Source organism: Hippopotamus amphibius, chromosome X (genome assembly GCF_030028045.1).
Source record: "Hippopotamus amphibius kiboko isolate mHipAmp2 chromosome X, mHipAmp2.hap2, whole genome shotgun sequence".
Lineage (NCBI taxonomy): Eukaryota > Metazoa > Chordata > Mammalia > Artiodactyla > Hippopotamidae > Hippopotamus > Hippopotamus amphibius.
This window is the reverse complement of record NC_080203.1, coordinates 97730057-97753898: the sequence shown is the minus strand read 5'-3', so window position 1 is coordinate 97753898 and position 23842 is coordinate 97730057. Positions and strand designations below refer to the sequence as shown.

Here is a 23842-nt window from a genome sequence, read left to right as displayed (position 1 = left end):
CACACACAAACAAAAGGGTCTGGGGTAAGAAGAAAAATATCACCAATGTGAGATTAAATTCATTAAAGGAAAGCGGCATTTGTAGGTAGAATTCATACGTTAACTGTTGAACTCTTCAACACACAGTAGAGAGACAGGTAAAGATATTACTAAAAACAGTAACATTTTGAGCACTGACTGCATGCCAGTTTCTATTCCAAGTGTTTTACCTATAAGAACTTATTTATCCTCCTAACAACTCTACGAAGTGGGCAGATGTAAAAAGCAAAGCACAGAGAGGTCAAATAATGTACCTGAGGTCACACAGCTGGCGAATGGCAGAGCCAGTATTCAAATCGAGGCAATATGACCCCAGATAACGAACAAGATTAACAGCCTTCCTCATCCTAACGGTGAAACACCGAAAGCCTTCCATAGAACATCATGAACCATACAAACATCAGGGCCACTGCTAGCACATTCTAGGTCTTTGTGCAAATTACAAGAAGGCACACTCTCATGGCAGGTAAATTTCAAAACAGCATCCTTTCTTCGGGTGAATGCAGCTCCCATCTGTGCTTGGTTGGCCGAGTGTGGGCTGGATTGCATCCCCTCGTTCACTGCATCAGCCAAAACAGCTTATGACATGGCCTTGAAGCTCAGAAAACTTATTTCCTGAATGATAAGAATTTAATTATCTAGTCTTTGTGTCCTCGATGTCAGTACACAGTTGGCATTAACATGTTTGTTGAATGGATTCATTTAATACCCTTCAGCAAAGATGACATTTAATTACTTAGTCAAGAAATAAACAAATGGCTGCAATGGTGTCTATATAAACATAATATATTTAATATAGTATAAGAAACTAAAATATTGAAACACATTGAAACAGACTTCTCATCACACTGGAAGTGGTGAAGGGATACCCTTGACTTTTTCAAAGAAAAATTGTTGGAAAGAAAGCTGCCCAACCAATTATAATAACCACCTTATATTGGTACAGCACTACAGTTTCCAATATTCACACACATTCAGTTCTTCACAATAAGCCTTTTGAGGCTCGCATTGTTATTCCTGTTTTTCAGATTAGAAAATGGAGGCTCAGAGAGATTCAAGGGCTTGCTCAGCATCACACAACTAGCGATGGCAGAGCTCGGTCTAAAATCTGGCTCTGTTTCTGTGTCTTGTGTGTTTTTCATTAGTCACATTACTTCCTGTAACATACAAAGGCCAAGGCTGTTAAAAAAAATTCTCAAAGCATGCCGAGTTTTAAAAATAGAATATGTCTTTCTTAACTTTCTTGTAAAGAATATATTGATAAAAACCACCTGGAACCTGTCAATGCCCAAAGCCTTGGGACCATATCATTTACAGACAGATCTGAAGACATTTGGAGCGTTGCAGTGTCCTCTCGGACTCCGCCATTGAACTATTCATTAAGAGATGCTGTGGCCAAACTGTCCCTCCTCCTTAAGTCCAGACTGACTCCTCTTTCCTGATCACTTTCTTGAACTGAAATAACACATGATATAAACCAAACATATCCATGTGTACCATCATTTTGATCCCTGAGAAGCGAAGTCTAGAGTTACATTATTCACATCTTGCTCCCAAATTTGAAAAAGATAGACTCCAAGCCCTCTTGGAAACCCTTTGCTCTGTTTTCTCTTAGACAGTCAAAATATACAACACAAAACAAATGGCAATAGCTTCTAAAATAAAGGAGACCTTTACTGAAGCCTCAGGCCGTGGGATGATTTATGCTCTTGAAAAGGAGAAAAAGAACATCAAGCTTTCATGAGCTGCCATAGAAACCTTTCTCCAGGTGTGGCCGCTTCTGAGACACTACAATGAGATTGCCTTCCAAGGCCTTTCAAAATACGTCTAAAACCATAAAAATTATTTCATCGCGCTTTATATGTAAATTATTGCATTTTCCTAAAATGTCAGCAGTCATAATGAGTCTTGTTTCATAGCCAAGCTCTTGTCTTTCTTTGTTGTGTGAAAGGAGTGGGTTCTCTTCTGTGTATTATCATCGTGCCAGACAAAATTTGTTTTTGCTTTACCTCAACATGCTCTCCTATGAAAACAGGAGGCAAACCCAAAATTACTGCTTTGTCTTTTCCAAATTTCTGTGTTATAGTCTTCATTTTAAAAATTGTTACAGAAAACCAATCTTTAATTCACCTGCCTCAAATTCTTTTGGAAATGCAATGGAATGTATGTAAATAAACACACACTCCTTTAAGAATACTGTTTTTTAAGTATCGAAAATAATCATGATGCCACGATAGTTTCCTTGACTGTGGTTTAAGGGTGAAATATCTCATTGCCATGATCGTAGCTCTCCTATAGATTACCAACATGATTTTTATTTTATTTTTATTTTTTTTACCAACATGATTTTTAGAAAAACAAACATCTTTAAAGTAGAATATAAAATAGGAGAGCTACCATTCCCTCTCTGACTCACCCTCTCCCTAGATCCTAGTCTCTGAAAGAGCTGGGTGTTACAGATGCCCAGAAGAGGGTCACGGGCCTGCTGTAGAATACTTTGAACACTTCTTCATTTAAACATCTCCTTTCACCAAAAATGAGATGATTAATTTGGAATTCTAGAAGAACAGAATAAAATGTGGACATTGCCAAGGAAAAGAAATCTGGATGAGATGTGACAAGTAACCGGAAGAAATGAAGTTACAAAGCAGTTATTTGGAAGCCTAGCTTGGAGTATGGCCCAGGAGTTTTACTTTGCCCCTGAAACACCCTTGTGAGCCAAAGACCGAGGCAGTCAGCGGTGTGCAAGGACCAGAGTGGAAGGAAAACATAGCCTCATTCAAGGACAAGGCAGAACGTCATTCTGTAGAAAAGCTCTACGCCTGATAGTTCTAATGGGCTGTATGACGTTAAAGAAGAATCCTCACCTTTCTGGGCCTCACTTTCCCCATCTGTAAAATGAAGTGATTAGATTAACCCCTTTCATTATGTGATTAATGTACATGAGACAGGACAACAATTTTAAATAATCTGAGATTTCATTACATAGGTGGTGTCTTCATAATCCCAAAACATTAGCCCAAAGTCTGCCCTGTGGAGCATCAAATTTGAGTGACATCAATAGGTGTTAATAAAGAATATGTGATTTCTGTGCTTGTGTAGGACAAGGAAATGCAGATTCAAACAAAGCTGGTTAAGGATAAGCTAAGGTAGTTAGAAGTAAAAAGTCCTGATGTCTGTGGCTTCCTTTGAAATGCATGAAAAAAATAAGAGGGATTGAGAGATGAAAAGAGGGATGGATAGATAGTTGGATAATATGGAACAAAGCAAAGATAGCAAAAGTGTTAACTGTAGAATCTAGTGGGTAGGCATATGAGTGTTGACTGTATAATTTCTTGAAAATTCTCACAATAAAAAATTCTGGAAAAAAGTTAAATCAGCTGGTCAAAAGGTACAAACTTCCAGCTATAAAATAAGCAAGTCATGGGGATATAATGTACAGCATGGTGACTACAGTTTAATAAGACTGTATTGTATATTTGAAAATTGCTAAGAGAACAGATCTTAAAAGTTCTCATCAAAGAAACAAAAAGTTGTAACTATGTGTGGTGATGGATGTTAACTAGACACATTGTGGTGATCATTTCACAATATATACAAATATTGAATCTTTATGTTGTACACCTAAAACTAATATATGTCAATTTTATCTCAATTTTTAAAAAACTGGCCATAAAATCAAAATTATGAAGATGATAATTTAAATAGGTGGATTTTCTCAGATTTTATATATATATATATTTTTTTAAATTGCAAAATACTTAAGGTTTGCCCAACTTAAAGATGAATGAAACACTGCTTAAGTACAAATGTTCAAATGTTTGCTGACATTTTCTGTATAACAATGGTTGGTACTGGACTTCCCAGGTGGTGCTGTGGTTAAGAATCTGCCTGCCAATGCAAGGGACACAGGATTGATCCCTGGTCTGGGAAGATTCCACATGCCGTGGAGCAACTAAGTCTGTGAGCCACAACTACTGAGCCCACGTGCCACAACTACTGAAGCCTGAGGGCCTAGAGCCCATGCTCCATAACAAGAGAAGCCACCACACTGAGAAGCCTGCGCACCACAACGAAAGAGTAGCCCCCGCTTGCCAAAACTAGAAAAAGCCAGTGCACAGCAACTAAGACCCCAAATAAAATAATAAAAATAAAATAAAATAATTAATAAATTAAAAATAAAAATAAATTAATTAATTAAAAAAAAACAATGGTTGTTGCTAATATGCTATCAAGCTGCTGTAAAATAAAATAAACACACACCCAAAAATGTTAAACTGGTTTCTACCCAGCTGGACTTTCAGAGTCTTTAATTATTGTATTGCATACTTCCATCAGGAGATACTATATATATTATTTACATAATTTCTTAGTCTCTATAACTTACTGGGGACAGGGGATGGAAGCGATTTTCTCAAGGGTAGAAATGTCTCCTCACATATTTTGGGAAATACTACCTAAAGCAACTGGTCCATTTGGTCAATGTGGCTAAAACTGGTGGAGGGTTGGTCACAGAACCCCCCTCAAAAAAAAAAAAAAACCCTCCTTTCTTCTCCCCTACAAATTAAACATTTTCAACCACACCATTGTCCTTAAGCTGCATGTTATCAAGGCGTTGATATCCAAGCGTGACTTGCTTCTAGAGGAGAACAAAGCCTAACAGGAGAGGCACCACAGGGGTGGGAAGAGGGTGACTGTAATATTTTTGGAAAGGGAGCTTCCTGGGGTGGCTGGAAGTGTACTTAGTTCCACCAAGTGGAAATGGTGAAACAACAGTGTAAAAAACTAGAAGTTTCCCTCTTTCTTCTTCTTTCAAGACATGCAGTGCTGCAGGAAGGCCCATGGGCTACCAGTTTAGAACCTCTGCTCTAAGATACCATCTGGATCTTATCTCATTAATAGGTATATGGCTTCAGCAGAGGGCACCATTTCCCTGGGTTATTACTAATTCGTCAGCTCCTTGCATGGCTTCAAAGATGATGGCTCTTCCTGTTCCAAAGCAGTGCTCTTCATCAAACCAGTAAGGAAATCCCTAGTTTTCCGCATATTTACAATGTAAGGATAACTGACCAACCTGAAACTAATGAATGATCAAATCCTGTCCGTTTTCCCAGGTTTTTTTCTGACTCATAACTTGGGCCCAGTCATTTGCCCAGGAGTCCATGTCTGAAACGTGGAATTTATCCTCGAGTTTTCCTGATCGCTTGTCCCATTTTACCCTTAATGCCCTAAAGATCCAGCATGACTTTGCCTCGGCCAACTCTTCTAGTCTGCACCTTATACTCCAGCAATATTGAAACCCCTCCCCTGTGGTTCTTTCCATATCCCACACTATTTAGTGTTTCCAGGCCTTTGTTCTCTTGGGAAAATTTCACTTAATTCCATCTTATCCCCCAAAATATAGCTGTCTCTAGACAATTTGCCCTAACCAACCGCACCAAGGTCTGTTAGGAGCCCAGGGTTAGGGTTTCCATAGCAATGAATACTTTACCCCTTATTAGATCACCTACAATAAGAATGAGGAGACCATGGTGGGCCAGGCGAAGGTAGGCTGAGGCAGAATTTGCATCTAAATCCCCAAGAATATTTTGGGAGCCCTATAATTTTAAACTTTTCACTCAAATTATTTTTGGAAAGAGGCTTTTCCTGTTATTTCATACCAACAGTTTGGAGATAGGTTGAAAGCTCTCCATGTCTGGCCAAAACCCAGCTTGTGGTTTGATAAAAGGCTTCCAGAAAGTCAAAACAAGCTGGCAATGTTTGTGAGGCCAAGGCCTCAAATGGAACTCAGATGAAATTACTTATATGTTCATTACATTCAATTCTTTTTAGGGAAAATTATACTCTCAAAAAAGGTAAAAAAAAAAAGGATCAGTCTAAATCTCAGTGAGAGGCCCTGGTCTCAGTTGTTAGGTTAGTATTGGAAGAGGACCTGCCACACAGAAATGAACACTAGTGCCAAAACATACAGAAAAACAAAATATCTATTGCTGTCGGGGCAAATTATTTCTGGGGTATCTGTAGCTGGGATCAAGGTTCCTCATTCACTTTAGGACATCTACTCAGTTATCCCAAATCAAAAACAAATTTAGGTGCTTTTAGCCAAAATACCTAGATTGCATGCTGAGCAGTGGGCCCTAACCCTGACCAATCCAATTGTTTTAATTAATTCCTTGTGTGAAATTGGCTTTGTATCACTTCAAAAAGGAAACGTTCATCTTTCTAAAATATTAGACACCTCTCATATTCAGGGTCTACCATTGGTTAAGTGATTAAATTTATCCCCTTCTTTAAACCTCAAGTTCCTAACTTATAAAAGAGTGGAAATATTTAAAGTAGTTGTGAAAAGAAATTGAGGCAAAATATATAAGGCTCTTAGCACATTGCCTGCTGCATGGTATGTAATCAACAGATATCTGTCCAATAAACGAATCCAACATCTTAGGAAGTATTTGACTTTGAAATTGGAGGAATGAGGTTCCGACCCCACTTTGTTAGGCACTGTGGAATCTTGGGCAAGTAACTTCTGAACTTCTCCTAATTCCAGTCCATAAAACAGGGATGTACCTTGCAGGCAGAGTTGAAACAAAGATTGTGTGTGCAAAATTACTTGCATATATTGGGCCTGCTGTTGTTATCTAGTGATAGGCAGGCTGGGCTTGGAAATTAATCATGCCTCTACGTCTCCTTAACTTCCACCTCCCCACAAATACTTATTGGCAACTCAAGGCTTTTTATAGCATGTCTAATCATCCTTTGATTCAGTATAGATGATTTATCTATAGACGCATGTCTTACAATATTGGCATAACCTCCCATGTTTTCTTATTTCTTCAAACTGTACATCATACAAAAAAATGACTGGGTCTTAAACCACCTTCTTTTTAACCTATAAGAAAACAAATGGATAAATTGTATCGTAGATTGGACAAATGCCCACGGACCATAGTAGGGAAGAGGTAGAGCAAATTTTTCTCTGTTGATAACATTTTTATTAGGGACTTGGAGCAATCTAAGGAGTATCTTTTGATTAATCATCCTCAGAAAGAATATTTTAATATCTCTTTTCTAAAATTGACTATTGCAATTGACAGATACCTTCATGAAATTAAATGAATAATATATTTGAACCTTAGTGTGTAATTTCCCACTGTCCAAAATGGCTATTTCTTACCTTTTCTTCTTAAGCTTCCATGACACCATCTCCCCTGCCCCTAGCCCTCTTTGACTGATGACTCTGCTTCATTTTCTATTGAGAAAATGAAAGGACTCATTTATCTTTCCATAATAAATCCACCTATATATCTTCACCTGTGCCTGTATGTGCCGCTTTACCTCCTATGACTTAAATGAAGTGGCTTCTTTAAGGAAGTCAACCCTCACCACTCTCTTTGGATCTTATTCCCCCCAGAGCTTTGATCCTCTAATCATATACTTTCTCTCCTGCATCATCAATTTCTCCCCCTCTCCTGGATCACTGTCATTGGCACACAAACGTGCTCTGGTATCTCCCATCTTTAAAATACCTAACTGGCCCAATATCTTCTTTTAGCTACAACCCCTGCCCACTGCATCTCTTCACGATACTTCTTCAAAGAGTTATTTTCACCCACCTCTATTTCCCCACTTCACTTCAGTCAGCTTCTCACGCTACCATTCCACCTAGACTACTCTTGTCAAGGATGCCAGTGATTTTGATATTGCACACCCAATGGTCCAGTCTTTGTCTTTAAATTACTTGTTCTCTTAGCAGCTTCTGGTCTTGTCCTCCTTCTTATTCTCTGTCTCTCTGTCTCTGTCTCTGTCTCTCTCTCTCTTTTAATGTCTTTAGGATCTGCATTAACATCTCTTTTTTTGGCTGTGCCACGCAGCTTATGGGATCTCAGTTCCCCAACCGGGGATCGAACCTGGGCCATGGCAGTGAAAACCCGGAATCCTAACCACTAGGCCACCAGGGAACTCCCTTGTTCTCCTTGACCCACTGTCTTCACTTTGTTTCTGGGCCACACACCTCCTTGGGTTTCTTCCTCTCTCTTTCTCAGACTCTTTTGCTGTATTTTCTCCTCTTACCAGCTTCTAAATGTTGGAGAGCCCGAGGACTCAGTTCTTGGACCTCTATCTTTTTCTAATTAAAAATTTTTTTTAATTAATTAATTTATTTATTGGCTGCATTGGGTCTTCGTTGCTGTGCACGGGCTTTCTCTAGTTGTGGCAAGCAGGGGCTACTCTTCATTGCAATGCACGGGCTTCTCATTGTGATCACTTCTCTTATTGCGGAGCATCGGCTCTAGGCGTGCAGGCTTCAGTAGTTGTGCCACATGGGCTCGTTAGTTGAGGCTTGCAGGCTCTAGATCGCAGGCTCAGTAGTCGTGGCACATGGGCTTAGTTGCTCCATGGCATGTGGGATCTTCCCTGTGCAGGGCTCGAACCCATGTGCCCTGCATTGGCAAGTGGATTCTTAACCACTGAGCCACCAGGGAAGTCCCCCCCTCTTTTTTTTAATCATTTTTGGGTGATCTCACTCAGTCCTATAGACTTGAAACTTCAAGCTTGATATATAAATTGCCTACTTAATTGTGTTTTCAGCTATTTAATAATCATCTCAAACATAACCCAAACAGAGTTAAGTCCCCTCCCTCAAATCAGTTCTTCTGCAGTCTTTTCCATCTCAGTAATGGTACCACACTCACCCAGCTGATCAGGCCAAAATCCAGGAACTGTCCTTGTTCTTCTTTTCCCTTGGCCACTCCACCCTCCAATACATCAGTAAGTCAACACTACCTCAAGACAACCATTTCTCAGCACCCGTACTGCTATTACCTTGGTCTAAGATGATAGCGTCTCTCCTTTGGACTATTGCAATAGCTTTGCAACTGCTTCCACTCTTACTTTTCGGTTTTCAATTTACATAGGATAGAATATCTTTTAAAGCAAAATCAAATTCAAGACATTTCCCTGTTTCAAATCTTCCAATGACATCGCAGAGAGGCAATCCCACCTCATTACTTAACTTACAGGGCCATATATGAACCCACTCTTGCCTACGTATCTTGCTTTAGTACCCACTTCATCCCACTCCAGCCATGTTGATTTTCCTTCTGTTCCTTGAACACTTCAAAGTTGTTCCCACCATAGGGGCTTTGCATCAATTGTTCCCATCTCCTGTAATACTCTTTTCCCTGATATTTACATGTTCAACATCTCTGATCTCAGCTTATACCTCATCTCTAAGGAAGAGGAATTCCCTGATTCTGCTCCATCACACCATCTATTTTAGTTTTCATGGATTACTTGCCACTGGTAGTACTTTGTATGTGTGTAGGTAGGTATTTATTCGGTTGATTCATTGGTTATTTATTGTGTGATTCTCCTCACTACATTATAAGCTCTGTGAAGTCAGGGTCTTACTTGTTTTGTTTCCTACTTTATTCCCAGCACTTGGGAGAATATCTGACATGTAGACATCCTCAATAAATATTTGTTGCTGGCATGAAACAACTCAGACAAGTCAACTAGTTCAGCTGCAAAGGATTAACAGGGGTTCATTTTGCAAAGGACTTACTCTAGTGGGTTCACCAGAATGCATTTCTACTCAAAATCTTATTTTAATGTCAATGTAACCATTTGATCACAAGTGCCCTTTAAAATTTTCAACCCCAAATTTTCTGTTCTAAGTATCTTTTTTTTTTTTTAAATCATGACTATAGTCTTTTTTTTTTTTTTTTTTTTTTTACTTTTTAATTTTTGGCTGTGTTGAGTCTTCGCTGCTGCATGCAGGCTTTCCCTAGTTGCGGTGAGCGGGGGCTACTCTTCATTGTGGTGCGCACGCTTCTCATTGAAGTGGCTTCTCTTGTCAGTAGTTGTGGCACACGGGCTTAGTTGCTCCGTGGCATGTGGGATCTTCCCGGACCAGGGCTCGAACCTGTGTCCCCTGCATTGGCAGGTGGATTCTTAACCACTGCGCTACCAGGGAAGTCCCTAAGTATCTTTTTAATTACAAACTTATTACAAAAAATTTGCAAGGGAAAAAGGGTCAGCATAGAAATGGAGTCTTCCACCTGGACAAGAATTCAAACAGGTCCCCAAATATTAACAGTACAATGTCAGTGCCAGAACCTGCCTGCCTCACATCTAAAGGCTATAGAGTTTCCTTTAATCAATACCACAGTCTGGGCATTGGTGAGAAAACGAAACTATTTCCTCAGCTGAAGATCACTTAAGCATCTGATATTTTGAAGAGGTATTTTAAAAGCTTTTTTAATTATGAATTCTCTGGGGCATTTAAATCCTAAGCCTGCACCATTAGGTTGTGGAACAGAAAGATACCTGGTCTATGTTGCACTAGCTGCTTACAGAAATTTCTTGTACATTAAATGTGTTTTAATATTATGCGCTAGCTGAAATTGTGTGTGTGTGTGTGTGTGTGTGTGTGTGTGTGTGTGTGTGAGTACCTTAAACTCTATACTCCCAAGCTTTGGGCATAGCCCCAAATTGTAATACCAATCTGCATTCCAAGTTGAAAGGTGAAGCCACCTAGAGGTGGCTTCCATCTTGATGAAAGCAGGTGTAATCCAGACCTGGGGGTCCTGTGATCCTTGACAAATTCCTCCTAGACAAAGGAGCAAAAAGAACTGAAAATGCCAATGTCAACACTTACACCCACGGTTGCAAAAATACATTTAACAGCCTTTAGTAACAAAATTCTAAATCTGCAAAGTTATGCTGTGATATTCTGTTCTTCTGTGCCCCTTTGTCCCTCTGAATTTCTGATTCAATGAGTCTATTTCTGGGGCTCCTCTGCTCCATGTATATCTTTGGGTGGATCTCCGTGTACATTCTTAGCTCAGTCTCACTATGTCCATCTGTATCCCATGCTTCCCCAATTCCTTTTGTGTCTCATAACTGACCCAACTACAAAGCCAATAGTTATTTATTTATTTTCCCATCTGTTGACTTTGGCTGAACATATATAGCTATTTGGGAGTCATTTTAGCACAGGTGAAGTTTGAAACCACTATGTTCCCCTGGGGGTTTGTAAAAGTAGTAGAATCACATTACAAATTTTGCATAGAATAATACCACAAGGAAAACATGTTCTAGGAAGTCTACTTACTGGATTAAACCATTTTAATTGCAGCATCAGAATTGTATGGCCAGAACCCGTGTCTTTTGGCCCTACACATGGGTGTGAAATCTGTACACTGAAAGGGGATGAGAAGCTCACAGAAGACTACATGCATTAGAAGGGTATAATGATTCTCAAGGAGCATTTAAACATCTTGGCTAAAGTTTTTCTAATACTAGTCACTTAGTTCAGAAACATATACATAAATACTGGTTTATTCAAAAAGAAAAATAGATTCCATCCCATATTCTAACCTCAAATTAAGAAAAAAACTGAAATAAAAATAGCCCTCCCAGAAAAAGTAATTGACTAATAGACACAAGAAAAATGTTCAACTGTCTAGTAGTTAAAAACAATCATTTTCATCTCTCAATTTGAGAAACTGAGAAATACCATTTTCATGCACAATTTGAGAAAGATTGAAAAGAATGGGTGATATGAAAGGCTGCCAACAATGTGATGAAACAAAGCTGGTTGGAATAGTAACTGGTAAAACATTTGAAAGAAGCAATTCGGCAGTATGTGTCAAAAACTTTAAACTGTCCATATCTTTAAATCGGGAATTATTACTCTATGATTCAATTCCAAGAAATAATATCAAATGTGGAAAAAATATTATTCCTAAAGATCTTTAGTGCAATGTCATTTATAACACACACATGTAACACATAATGTCCAATAATCTGGTGTTATTTAAGGAAGCTATGGTAAGCTTATTTGACATTAAATTGTATTCATTAAGACTGTAATAATGTGGAAAATGCTTATGTTTTAGTATCAGGTGAAAAGATATAAAACTGTGTCTGTACTATGTCTATAAATATAAATGTGTGACACACACACACAAAGAGAAAACAAACAAATGCATGAAAAAAGGCTGAAATAAAACATACTCAAATGTTAAGAGTAGTTGTCTTTGGATGATAAGACTTAAAAATGAACTTAATGAAAATAATTCACCCAGAATTAGTAAAAAAAAATTATTAGTTGTGATGCCATATGAGTAGTTTCATTTACTGGGCTATTTCCAGGATCCACTGTATAAATGATTGACTTTTTGTTATAAATTTATACTTTTTAGAGACCTAAAATTAAGCACTTAGAGTCACATAATTGCAAAACTTCTGTGTAAATCATAGTCTATCTGTCTTTATATTGCCACTAACCTTCCCTATTTCAGAAAAAAATTGTATGCAAGTAAATCAACAGAAGTGCTTTCCCAAAGCTGTATATCAAATCTAATAAAAATAAATTCAACTACTAGATATTTTATGAAATTTACTTCAATGACAACCTGATGTTGAGAGTGGGGAAAGGAGCGAAGGATGTATGTTATTTTTTTCAAGGCTCAGGAGCTGTTTCCCTTAATTGCTTTTTCTTTGAACACCACCCATACATCTTTATTAGATTACCCTGTAAATTTTGGAACTTAATAACATTGTTTATATTGTGCTTTCTAGACTGACGAATACAATGCAATTATCGTTCACCCATTAAGGGACTGAATTTGGCATCAAGATCTGTATTCCAGGCTCACGGGCCAACTAAAATGCCTCAACATTCGTGGGAAGATTGTTACTAAGAAAATACTTATTACATGTTAAATATAATACTAAATATACACATAAATATATTCATGTAAATATACACATTTTATATCTAAGCATATACTTAAACACACCAGTAAGTATTTTCTTTGGTCAGGGTTTTCCTGTGAATGTTGGGGCAATTTGCCCCAAGGATCTCTTCCAGTCCCAGCCATCTGGGAAAAGCATATGGGAGAAGCAGGCAGCTCAACTGGCCAAGCCCCTCCTGTCTCCTTCCGGTTTCCTGGGCTAATACAGTCAACATCTCTTCCCAGAAGGCACCACAAAATACCAACTTTCTAGATGCATCCACGCTATGTGGTATCCAGAAAACCACTGAAGATGACATTTTAAAATCTTATGTATAGAGAACAGACTTGTTGTTGCCAAGGGGTGGGGGTAGGGGAGGGCAGGACTGGGAGTTTGGGATTAGCAGAGGCAAACTATTACATATATAGAATGGATAAACAACAAGGTCCTGCTGTATATACAGCACAGGGAACTATATTCAAGATCCTGTGATAAACCATAATGGAAGAGAATTTGAAAAAGAATATATAACTGAGTCACTTTGCTGTACAGGAGAAATTAACACAACATTGTAAATCAACTATATGTCAATAAAATTTTTAAAAATATTAGAAAGGTGATTCTCAAAAGGTTAAACATAGAGTTACCATACGACCTAGCAATTCTACTCCTACCCAAGAGAAATGAAAACACATGTCCACACAGAAATTTGTACATGAATGTTCACAGCAGCACTATCACTAGAGCCCCAAAGTGGAAACAACCTAAATATCCATCAACTAATGAACAGATAAAATATGATACAATGAAATATTATTCAGCCATAAAACGGAATGAAGTACTCATACGTGCTACAATGTGGGTGAACTTTGAAAACATTATGCTGAGTGAAAGAAGCCAGACATAAAAGTCATTTATGGTATGATTCCATCATTATGAAAAGTCTAGAACAAGAAAATATCTAGAGACAGAAAGTAGATTAGTGGTTGCCAGGGGCTGAGGGTAGGTGGGTAGTGATGGTGGTGGTGGTTGTGGTGGTGGTGATGGGGAATGGAGAATGACTGCAAATGGTTGCAGGGTTTCCTTTTGGGGGGACAAAAATATTCAAAAGTTACACTGGGGTCATGATTACACAACCCTGTGAACATGTTAAAAACCATTACATTGTACATTTGAAGTGAATGAATTATATGGTATGTGAATTGTATATGTCAATGAAGCTGTCATTTAAAAACCTTAAGAAGATGACATTTTAGAACTCAATGAGGTTTACAATTATGATCATTCTTTTTTAAAGTTATGTTGAGGTTTTAATGAAAGATGTTGTAGCAGGTATTGTCCACGCCCCCCCCTCACCGCCCCACATCCCCTCCTCATTCATTTCTACTTAAGCCCATGACTGACTCTGCCCGAGGGCTGGTTTCTGGCTGCAGGTACCACCTAAACCCATAAAAGTACCCCAGCTGCCTCACAACTCAGTGGAGATAACTGAGGAGTATCCTTCACTATCTCCCCTGGTGTCCCCAGCAGGATTGAGCTCTGGTCACCCACAGTGGAAACAGGCTTGAAAATTCATCCTTTTTGACCCTCTTACCTCCTCTAGGCTTCCAAACCCCTCTCTGGGGTTTTCTGGGATCACTTCCCAAACAGACGATTTGCACTCACATTCTGTCTGAGGGTCAGCTTCTAGGGGAACCCAAGCCAAGATACATGCTACTTTTTTTTCCTTCTCAAATAATAGTCATATCTTGCCCCACTAGAAAGATCTAGAATGATGATAATTGGTTAAGTTATTAAAAGAAAAAACACAGACACAGAGAGAGAGATTTAGAATTAGATTTTGTTGACTTGGGTTTACAAATAATGCCAAATTTCCTTCAATTGCCATAATAACAAAACCCCTCTTTACATATCAGGCTGCTTGGGAAATGTGGTGGCCTTTGGAGCAGGGATTTCTGGATGCACTGTCTTCCCTGGGGGTTCAGACCAGAGGATTCTGAGGCCTCAGCCTACAGGTGTAGAAAGAGCAGCTCCCAGTGCAGTGCTGTGGATGGGGCGACTGCAGCATCTCCAGTCCATGGAAACAGAAGCAAGGGCTTCAAGGGAGCAGAACAGGGACACTAGGGCTGGCAGAAACTAGCAGATGGAAGGTTCCAGAGTCAGCCAAGTTTTGGCGAGTAGGGAACCCGCCTGTCCTCTGGGGTTCAGCTTGCACGATGGCCCTACTCAGAGGGACAGAACAGCAGACACCATGGAAGAACTGCCACCCAAGTATTGAAAGCTTAAAATTGGGAAACTTTGTTGGGACTCCTACATATTGAGTTTTTGCTGAAAAGTTTGGTGGGAATAGTCAGGTCTTTTCTGAAAACAATGAACTAACTGTGTTCCTTAGCAAAACCCCACCAACTAACAACCTAAAACCTCACGATGAACAAAACAAATGTATGGCTGTCTCATTTTAGGTATTATATTTTCCAAAGTACTCCATCCTCTAGTTTATAATTTTAATTTATTTTTTAAATAAATTTATTGATTTATTTTTTTATTTATTGGCTATGTTGGGTCTTCGTTGCTGCACACCGGCTTTCTCCAGTTGTAGCGAGTGGGGGCTACTCTAGGTTGTGGTGCGCGGGCTTGTCAGTGCAGTGGCTTCTCTTGTTTCAGAGCACGGGCTCTAGGTGTGTGGGCTTCAGTAGCTGTACCACGTGGGCGCCTTAGTTGTGGGATCTTCCCGGACCAGGGCTCGAACCCGTGTCCCCTGCACTGGCAGGCGGATTCTTAACCACTGTGCCACCAGGGAAGCCCTATATTTTTAAAGGTGGCCTTGATCTGAAGCTTTGGGAGCCAAATGCATTTCAGAACTTCAAATTTTTCAAATTTTAGAGAGACAAAACTACCTAGGCATATATTATGTAATAATACTAATGGCAACTGGGGCAATCACTCTGAGATCACCAGCATTATTATGTCTGCAGTAAAACATACAACGAATAGCAAAGCAGACACATCAGTTTCGGTCAGCTCTTGCCGAAAGCTCCTGAAAACACTTTCAATTTTCAGAGCTCTGGGTGTTTGGGAAATGCAGATAAGGGACCGTGGCCTGTATTATGGTCGATTAGAGCCATAGCTGCCATCAAATAAGTGCTGAGGACACAGATGTCGAAAATGGGACAAGAAGACACAGGGAAAATGAGGACATTCCTTTCATTAAAAATATAATTTTGCCAGCCAACTAGGTGGTTTAATAGTTACTAACCCATCATCAGAAGGCCTAAATAGACATTTCTCCAAAGAAGACATACAGATGGCCAAGAAGCACATGAAAAGATCCTCAACGTTGCTGATTATTAGAGAAATGTAAATCAAAATCACAATGAGGTATCACCTCACACCAGTCAGAATGGCCATTATCAAAATGTCTACAAAAAATAAGTGCTGGAGAGGGCCTGGGGGAAAGGGAAGCCTCCTACACTGTTGGTGGGAATGTAAATTGGTACAGCCACTATGGAGAACAGTATGGAGGTTCCTTAAAAAACTAAAAATAGAACTACCATATGATCCAGCAATCCCACTCCTGGGCATATATATGGAGAAAACCATGGTTCAAAAGGATACATGCACCCCGATGTTCATTGCAGTGCCAAGACATGGAAGCAACCTGAATGTCCATCGACAGAGGAATGGATAAAGAAGATGTGGTCCATATATACAATGGAATATTACTCAGCCATTAAAAAGAATGAAATAATGCCATTTACAGCAACATGGATGGTCCTGGAGATTATCATATTAAGTGAAGTAAGTCAGACAGACAAAGGCAAATATCACATGATATCATTCATATGTGGAATCTAAAATAAATTATCCAAACAAACATATCTATAAAACAGAAACAGACTCACAGAGTTAGAGAACGAACTTATGGTTACCAGGGTGAAAGGATGGGGGGAGGGCTAGTTTGGGAGTTTGGGATTACACATCCACACAGCTATATTTAAACTAGATAACCAACAAGGACCTACTGTATAGCACAGGGAACTCTGCTCAATGATTTGTAATAATGTAACTGGGAAAAGAACTTGAGAAAGAATAGATACATGTATATGTATAACTGAAAAAAAGTGAACCATGTTATTTGGAAAAAAAAAATAGTTACTATGCCATGATAACAACTACATTAAAGTAACTCAAAAAAGAGGGATAACACAGAGGGGTCCAAATGCAATTTAAAACCCAAAGTTCTAAAATCAGTTCTCAAAGAGAGGCTTAATTAGCTATCAATATTTACTGTGAACTTACTAGGTGCAAGCACTGTGCTAGGTGGTGAACAAGACAGAGTGTCTGCCCTCCTGGAGTTTATCTAGGGAGGGCAGGAAAGGTATAAAACAAGGTGTCATAGGAAGGAAGAACTGGGGGTGCAGTGTAGTTTGTGGAAAGCTATCAGATAAGGAGACCCTCCCCCTAAAAAGTAAGTTTTAAAATAAACTCTGAAAGATGATCAAGAGTTACCAAAGTGGTAGGTGGGAAGGAGTGAAATGAAGCAGAACCCTATGGTCCCTGTCCCCCATGTCCCCAGCCTGCCTTTTGTCTGTGTAAAAACTTTAGCCAAAGAATAAGTTTAATCAGAGAAGTGAGAAAATGCAGGAACAGTCCAACAAGATTAAATAATAATAGTTTAGTCATTAAACATAGTCAAGGACCTTTAAGTTCCTCCTCAAGGGCTATAGATAATATTCCAAGCCATATTTTTTGAGCCATCTTATAGATACCAAACCCCCACCAGGTGGAAGAAGTTAACTACATGATAACCAGGCCGTAGACGCTGGTAAGACCACTGATGACTAATATCAAGATGAGTGTCAGAGCTGACTGGACTGTTTCTGCATGTAGCCCCCTCTCCCAGCCTATAAAAGCTCTTGCCCACTGATTGTCAGTGGAGGGGAAGTCAGCCTTTGGACAGGAGTCGGCCTTCCCCATCCCGTTTGCCGGCCTTGGAAATAAAGCAAATTTTCCTTTCCACCAATCTTGCCTCTTTATTGGCTTTTGAGCAGCAAGCAGCCAGATCCCACTTTCAGTAACAGGAGGAGAGCTAGGAAGACACCCACGTGAAGAGCAAGTGCAAAAGCCAGAGACCGCAGAGACTATGGTAGATTATTTGAGAACTTGAAAGTAGGCCAGCGTGGCTACAGAGTGAATTGAAGAGGTCATGGGAGATCAGGCTACCACTGTAGGGATGGCTCAGGTCTGCAGTGTGCCTGGGCCACAGTCATCATTTTGGACTTGACCTTGGGTGTAATGGAAGGCCGCTGAAGGGTTTGAAGCACATGAGTAACCTCATGAGATTTATATTTTAGAAAGATTATCCTTCCAGACTTTTCTCCTGGATACATGCCAGGCTGTAAACATGAGTCACCTCAGAAGGGTTGGGATGGGATACAGGCCGATGGGTAGTTAGCTTTGTCTTTGAACAATTTTGTTTACATCACTTCTGACAATAAATATTTTTTGCAACTTAGAAACATCAAATTTGCCCTTTCCCACTAAAAACAAATTATTCTTCCATTAGTGTAAGAAAGGACTGGATGGATGAATCTTGAGGGCATTATGCTAACTGAAATAAGCCAGACACAAAAGGACAAATATTGTATGATTTCGCTTATATGAAGTTCCTAGAGTAGTCAAATTCATAGAGACAGGAAGTAGTATGGAGGTTACCAGGGGTTGAGGGGAGAGAGGAATGGGGAGTTAGTGTTTAATGGGGACAGAGTTTCAATTTAGGAAGATGACAAAATTCTGGAGATGGATGGTAGTGATGGTTGCACAACAATATGGATTTACTTAATGCTACTGAATTGTACACTTAAAATGGTAAATTTTACATTATATATATTTTATCACAGTAAAAAAGAAAAAAGAAAAAGAATGGACTGGAGAAGGGCTGGGCCAAATGACGGGACATATGCCAGCAGATTCAAAACTATAGCCGTCCACATGGGTAACCCCATGTCTGGAGGGACACGGAGACGGTGAGGTGGACACATCCAAGCTATATTTTAAAACTGCAACTGATAGGGCTTTAAGAATAAGAAAAGGAGTAAAGATATTTTTTAATATCCAAATGCAGACCTTGAAACAAGGAGTTGGATGCCACTACTTTATTTGGGAGGTGACGTCCAAAAGCCCTGGTAGGACTCTGGGGAGATGAAACAAGGAAGGGAAGGCAGGCAGTAAAGGCACAGTATCCATCAGGCTGTCACTGTGGGCAACTGGGGCTTGATCCCACTCAAGACCTCTGGGAAACTGTGCAGCACACGCCTTAGTGATTCCGACTGAGAGGGGATTGATTGATCATGTCAGTCTTAGGAAGACGGCTGCTGCTGGCGGCATTAACCCCACCCCATTGCTGGCCTGTCCTGAGTGGAAGCCCTTATGGGTTCCAGTGGGCAAAGAAAGCCCTCAGGCAAAGATCTGCAGCACTCAGAAGCCATAGGTCCCTGTGTGTAAGAATGGATGCCGAGGGGAGATGGTGGGACCCCTCTAATGTCTTCTATCAGTGTCAAGGGCTTGAAAACTGGTCTGAAGGTGATACTATTTCCAAAAACAGGGAACACTGGAGGTGACGTGTGTAGATGCTGGCACAGGAGGCTGAAGGAGTAGCTAGAGAAGGAGGAGGGAAGCAGGAAACGCTGGGATCATGGGAGTGATGAGAAGTGATGGTTTAAAATGCCTGGTTAACCCACAGCATGAGAAGCTAAAATATTTTAGACAGCGGGAATTCTTTTCGAAAACGGTATCAGTTAAATAACAGGTTATAGGACCCAAACACCCTTATACTGTGCTGTACCACAAGGCTCAGATGCCAAAGATGGAGGAAACAATATTTAACCAGACAAGTAAGAGTGTGAGAGAAATAAAAGCTTTCAGTGGGTTTCCACACTCCATCTCCTTCTGACTTTCCACTTAGTATAAAATTATACAAATCAATATACTGAACATACCACCTTACAGGAAGGATATATTTGTGGAGGAAAAAAATCCTAATATTGCCTTTCTTATATGTACAGAATTATATGTAACCATGGTCCTTTAGAAATGCCAGGGAGATGTTGTATTTTTGTTACTATATTTTGCACATGTGCTTTGTTTGTTCTTCACACATAGCTGCAATGGTTTCAGCAGCAAGACTGAATAAGCTCTCGCTTTACAAATTACTTGTAATTTGAAAAATGCAGACATCGTTTTTCATTGCCATTGAGGTCTTCACCCATTGTATTTAAAAAATATTGAAAAATAATGCCACAAATTTATATGTGGAATGCATGATTTGAAGAGTGGTTTAAATTCTAATTGCTCATACTTTTAAAAACCCCTATTTTCTAAGAAAAAGTATTCAAATATCTTAACACACACATGTATTCATTGGAAATTTACAATTCACTAATGCTTTCAATTTTAAAGAATGGTTTTAAACTTGCTCTCATGCAATCTTTAAACCTATAAATTCCTTTCAAAAGAATTTATCTGTGGGAAAGGAAGCCAGATTTAAAAGATATCTGTTTACTGAAATATACCCTTTAAAGAACACAGTAGGAGAAAAAAAAATGCATTCTCATTTCCATTAGCTTCTCATAGTATTGTTTACAAATAAAACCCAGAAATAAAGCAAGCATAAGCCCCAAATGATTTTTCTTTTCCACACAAAATGTTTTTGTCTTTGCTACCTTGCAGTCTGCTCAACCTCTTTGTATTTTTCCCCATTTCTCAGACCTGTCCACTGGAAGTGCAATATTGTGGACCGGCACACTGATTTATCTACAGAAAACTCATTTCCCTTTGGACATATTCTTCATGAAATCAGAGAGAAAGGAACAAGGGAAGAAAAGCAGATCACAGGCAGTGTATTTTCGATGTTCTCCCTTTTATTAACTAGGGCGAACCATGTGATTTCCTTTCAGATTGTGACCATTCCCGCATGCAACCCAATTTCTGATGACAGAAAAGGCATTTGTGATGTTCTCCTTACCCCTCCTAAGGCCAGAAATATTGCACCATCTATGAGTAAGACTAAAGAAGCTAACAGAGGACACAACACCTGGAAACCCAAAGCAAAGTTATCTTAGCATCTATTCTGACTTGGTCCAAGGGTGATCTCTTGAAAGGTACACGGAGGCTTCTTTCATTGCAAAGGGACATTTTTGTGCATGTATCAACAATAAATAAGCACAAGAGATGTAATTTAACATTATTCCCTGTGTGTGTGTGTGTGCCTGTGTTAAACTGGAACTGTTTTCTGATTGTTCATTCCTAGCACCTGGCACGTAGAAGGCCCTCAATGTTTTCTCAGTCAAAGACTAGCAGCAGATGGACAGAGACAGATTGGCAGGCTGCCAGCCAAGATTTTCCGGTAGATAGTAAACAGAAGAGGCTGAATCACAGGATTAAAAACTAGCCTACAATTTCATTTTACATACATTTCCATAAGTAATGTGCTTCCCCTTTTCCAATCAGAGAACAGAATCCTTAAAGTGTCAATGTCATCATAATACTAATACTCTAGCTCTATAACATTTGGTTTGGTGGGACATGGGAAGGATAGGCTCTCTCTCTCCTCTCTGTTTTGCCGTGGAATGGGACAGTGTGTTGTCCCTACTGGACTTTATATAATGCTGAATTATATACAGCCCTTGCCTTTTTCTATGTTTTTCCAATCAACTTCAAAAAAAAAATGAGCTGGTAGGGAAAGTCTTTCTTTGTCTCCCAGCTGCTTTGCACAGCCAGACCTGGAGCACCTTGCTTTGGGTCCCCTCCCTATTCTGTGTCTGTCAGTCACACACAACTCAGCATTTGAGGGGTTGTCCTTTCAGTGATGTGCGTGCAATTTGAACAGAGACCTCTACTTGGAATCTTCAGGACCCAAATCACAGGATTCCTGCCTTTCTCAATCCAGCAGAGGGGCTTTCCAGTCATCCCTAAACTTAGACTAAATGAATAGTTATCTCCTCTGCCCAATTGTAAAACCAAGAGCAGATTACTATTTTTAAAAAAAAAAGGCATTAATTTTTCTGGTCTTTAAATTGTTTGTTGAATCACACAGAGAATCCTGTCTCTGGACATGCTGATTCAAAATGTTGCAACTTATTTAAATGCTATTAATTGTCATTTCCAGGAAGTACAGTCAAAAGATTACCTGTCCAAACTCTACAGCACCCTCCCTCATAATCACAATCTTCTGTCCTTCTAGTTCACTTGTTCAAATCCATCTAATATGAATGTCCTTTAACCCAAAACCCTCAATCTATTAACCTTTCCATTCAAATCCTACCAACAGCTCCCTCACATCTTGCTTTCTCTCTTGTCCATCTGGGATTCCCTCATCCATTTCTAGAACCACTTTCAGTATCTCCAATTCCCTGTGAGAAATCCTACAGGAAGCTGCATGAAATGGTTGTAGGATTAGGGGAAGAACAGAGGTTGATACCAACAGCATCATTTTGCCAAGAACCCAGAATCTGAGCTGGATCCAAAATGGTAGCTTGGGAGAGATGGTTGGCTCCTGATATGAATCGTCTTCACAGATTAAAGGTGTCTGTTGCATAATTTATGCCACAAGTTTCCCCAGTAAAGACATCCATATTTGTAGCAAGTCCAGATCAGAGCCTATGAATCTCACCTCTAAATTAGCACACACAGTGGTGAGAGAATTGGTTTTCCCAGAGCTTGTTTGGGCCAGTGTAGTGGTCAGCCTCCACCATCCACCCCTGTTCCAGGGACTCTCAGGACACCTAAGAGAGATTATCCAGAACTGATGAGGCTTACTACCCTCCCAGCCCTGTTGGCATCTTGCATCCCGGACAAAGCCAAGTCCTTTAACGGCCTCCACCTCCAACTGACTGAAGCTTTGTGGTTAGAGCAAAAATTTATTTTCTGTCTAGATTAGGGCCCATGGCAAGAAGCTTCTGAGCCTGATTTGCATATAGAAGCTTTAACAGGGTTCAACACGAGTAAAAATGTAAGGGAAGCAGAATTGGACAGAGGGAGAAGTCGGAATGAGATGCAATCACAGCAAAGGCCTCAGTCAATCCTACAAGGAGCTCCAGAGCTGAGATGGCCCTTCAGAGCTGTCCTGCATTGAGGCAAGGGGACCAGGCCTCTACACCCCCATATCTGTTGCAGGAAGTCAGCTGCCCCCAGTCAAGGGCAATTTCCAGAGAGGGACTCAGCTGTGAACAAGCAGCAGCCAACACTCTCAACAGGTGGGGGAATTACTGTCCTAAAGGGGGTTCGGGCAGCCCACTACAGCATCCACTACACTGCCATTTCAGGGCTAACAGTAAGAAGAAAACTGAAATTTCAATATCATGTGTATATTAGAATGTAGCTTTAAATTTCAACCACTCAGTGCTATATTTTATGGAAGAATATTTGAATTGGCTAATTATCTACCCAATAAATCCTATCACCAAGTCTTCCTTTGGGTCCTCTGAGGTCCTGAGGTGAAACTGCCATCTTCCTCTCCTCTGTGTCATCAGAACCAGATGTACTTATCTTTCTCAGCACCCACTGCCCCTCAGAGAATTCACCTGTATGTAGCTGCACGTGCCTCCCTCTGCTTGGTGTACCCTTCAAAGATGGAAACATGGATTACGCATCTGGATATTCCCACGCCTAGCCCAATGCTTGGTAAATAGGGCACTCGATAAGGGTTTATTGAATGAATGAATGAATGAATGAATGAATCAACGAATGGGCAAACCTGACTTCTTTTTCTCCCCTGCAGAAACAACAAAATAAGAAAACACGTTTGATGAAATGAGGAGAACTCATTTGAGTGTATGCCTTTCTGCGCACTTATCATCAGTACTTAACAAGGACTGTTTCATTTTAACTGGCATTGCATAAAAGGGCTATTCTGAAACAGTCAACTGTATCTTCTAGGACTCCTAAATAAACCAAAATCTATCATAGGATTTGAATGCAAACTAGAGAGGAAATTAAAATGTAAAACATGAAACAGTTGTTTGATCAGCTTTTACAATAGACTGTGGACAAAGGCTATATTCAT

The 23842-nt window shown here is 39.8% G+C and overlaps 1 protein-coding gene across 2 annotated transcripts in view; it reads right to left on the bottom strand.

The window, feature by feature from the left end:
- MAOB (monoamine oxidase B) overlaps positions 1-23842 on the bottom strand; it is a 124403-nt gene that overhangs the window by 88076 nt on the left and 12485 nt on the right. Inside the window, exon 2 of one of the 2 annotated variants that reach the window (XM_057717749.1) lies at positions 23361-23551. The exons of the other annotated variant lie outside the window; for it this stretch is intronic. Coding sequence (XP_057573732.1) covers positions 23361-23418 — 58 coding nt within the window. The 5' untranslated portion in view covers positions 23419-23551. The remainder of the gene's footprint in view (positions 1-23360; positions 23552-23842) is intronic. 2 annotated transcript variants of the gene reach the window in all.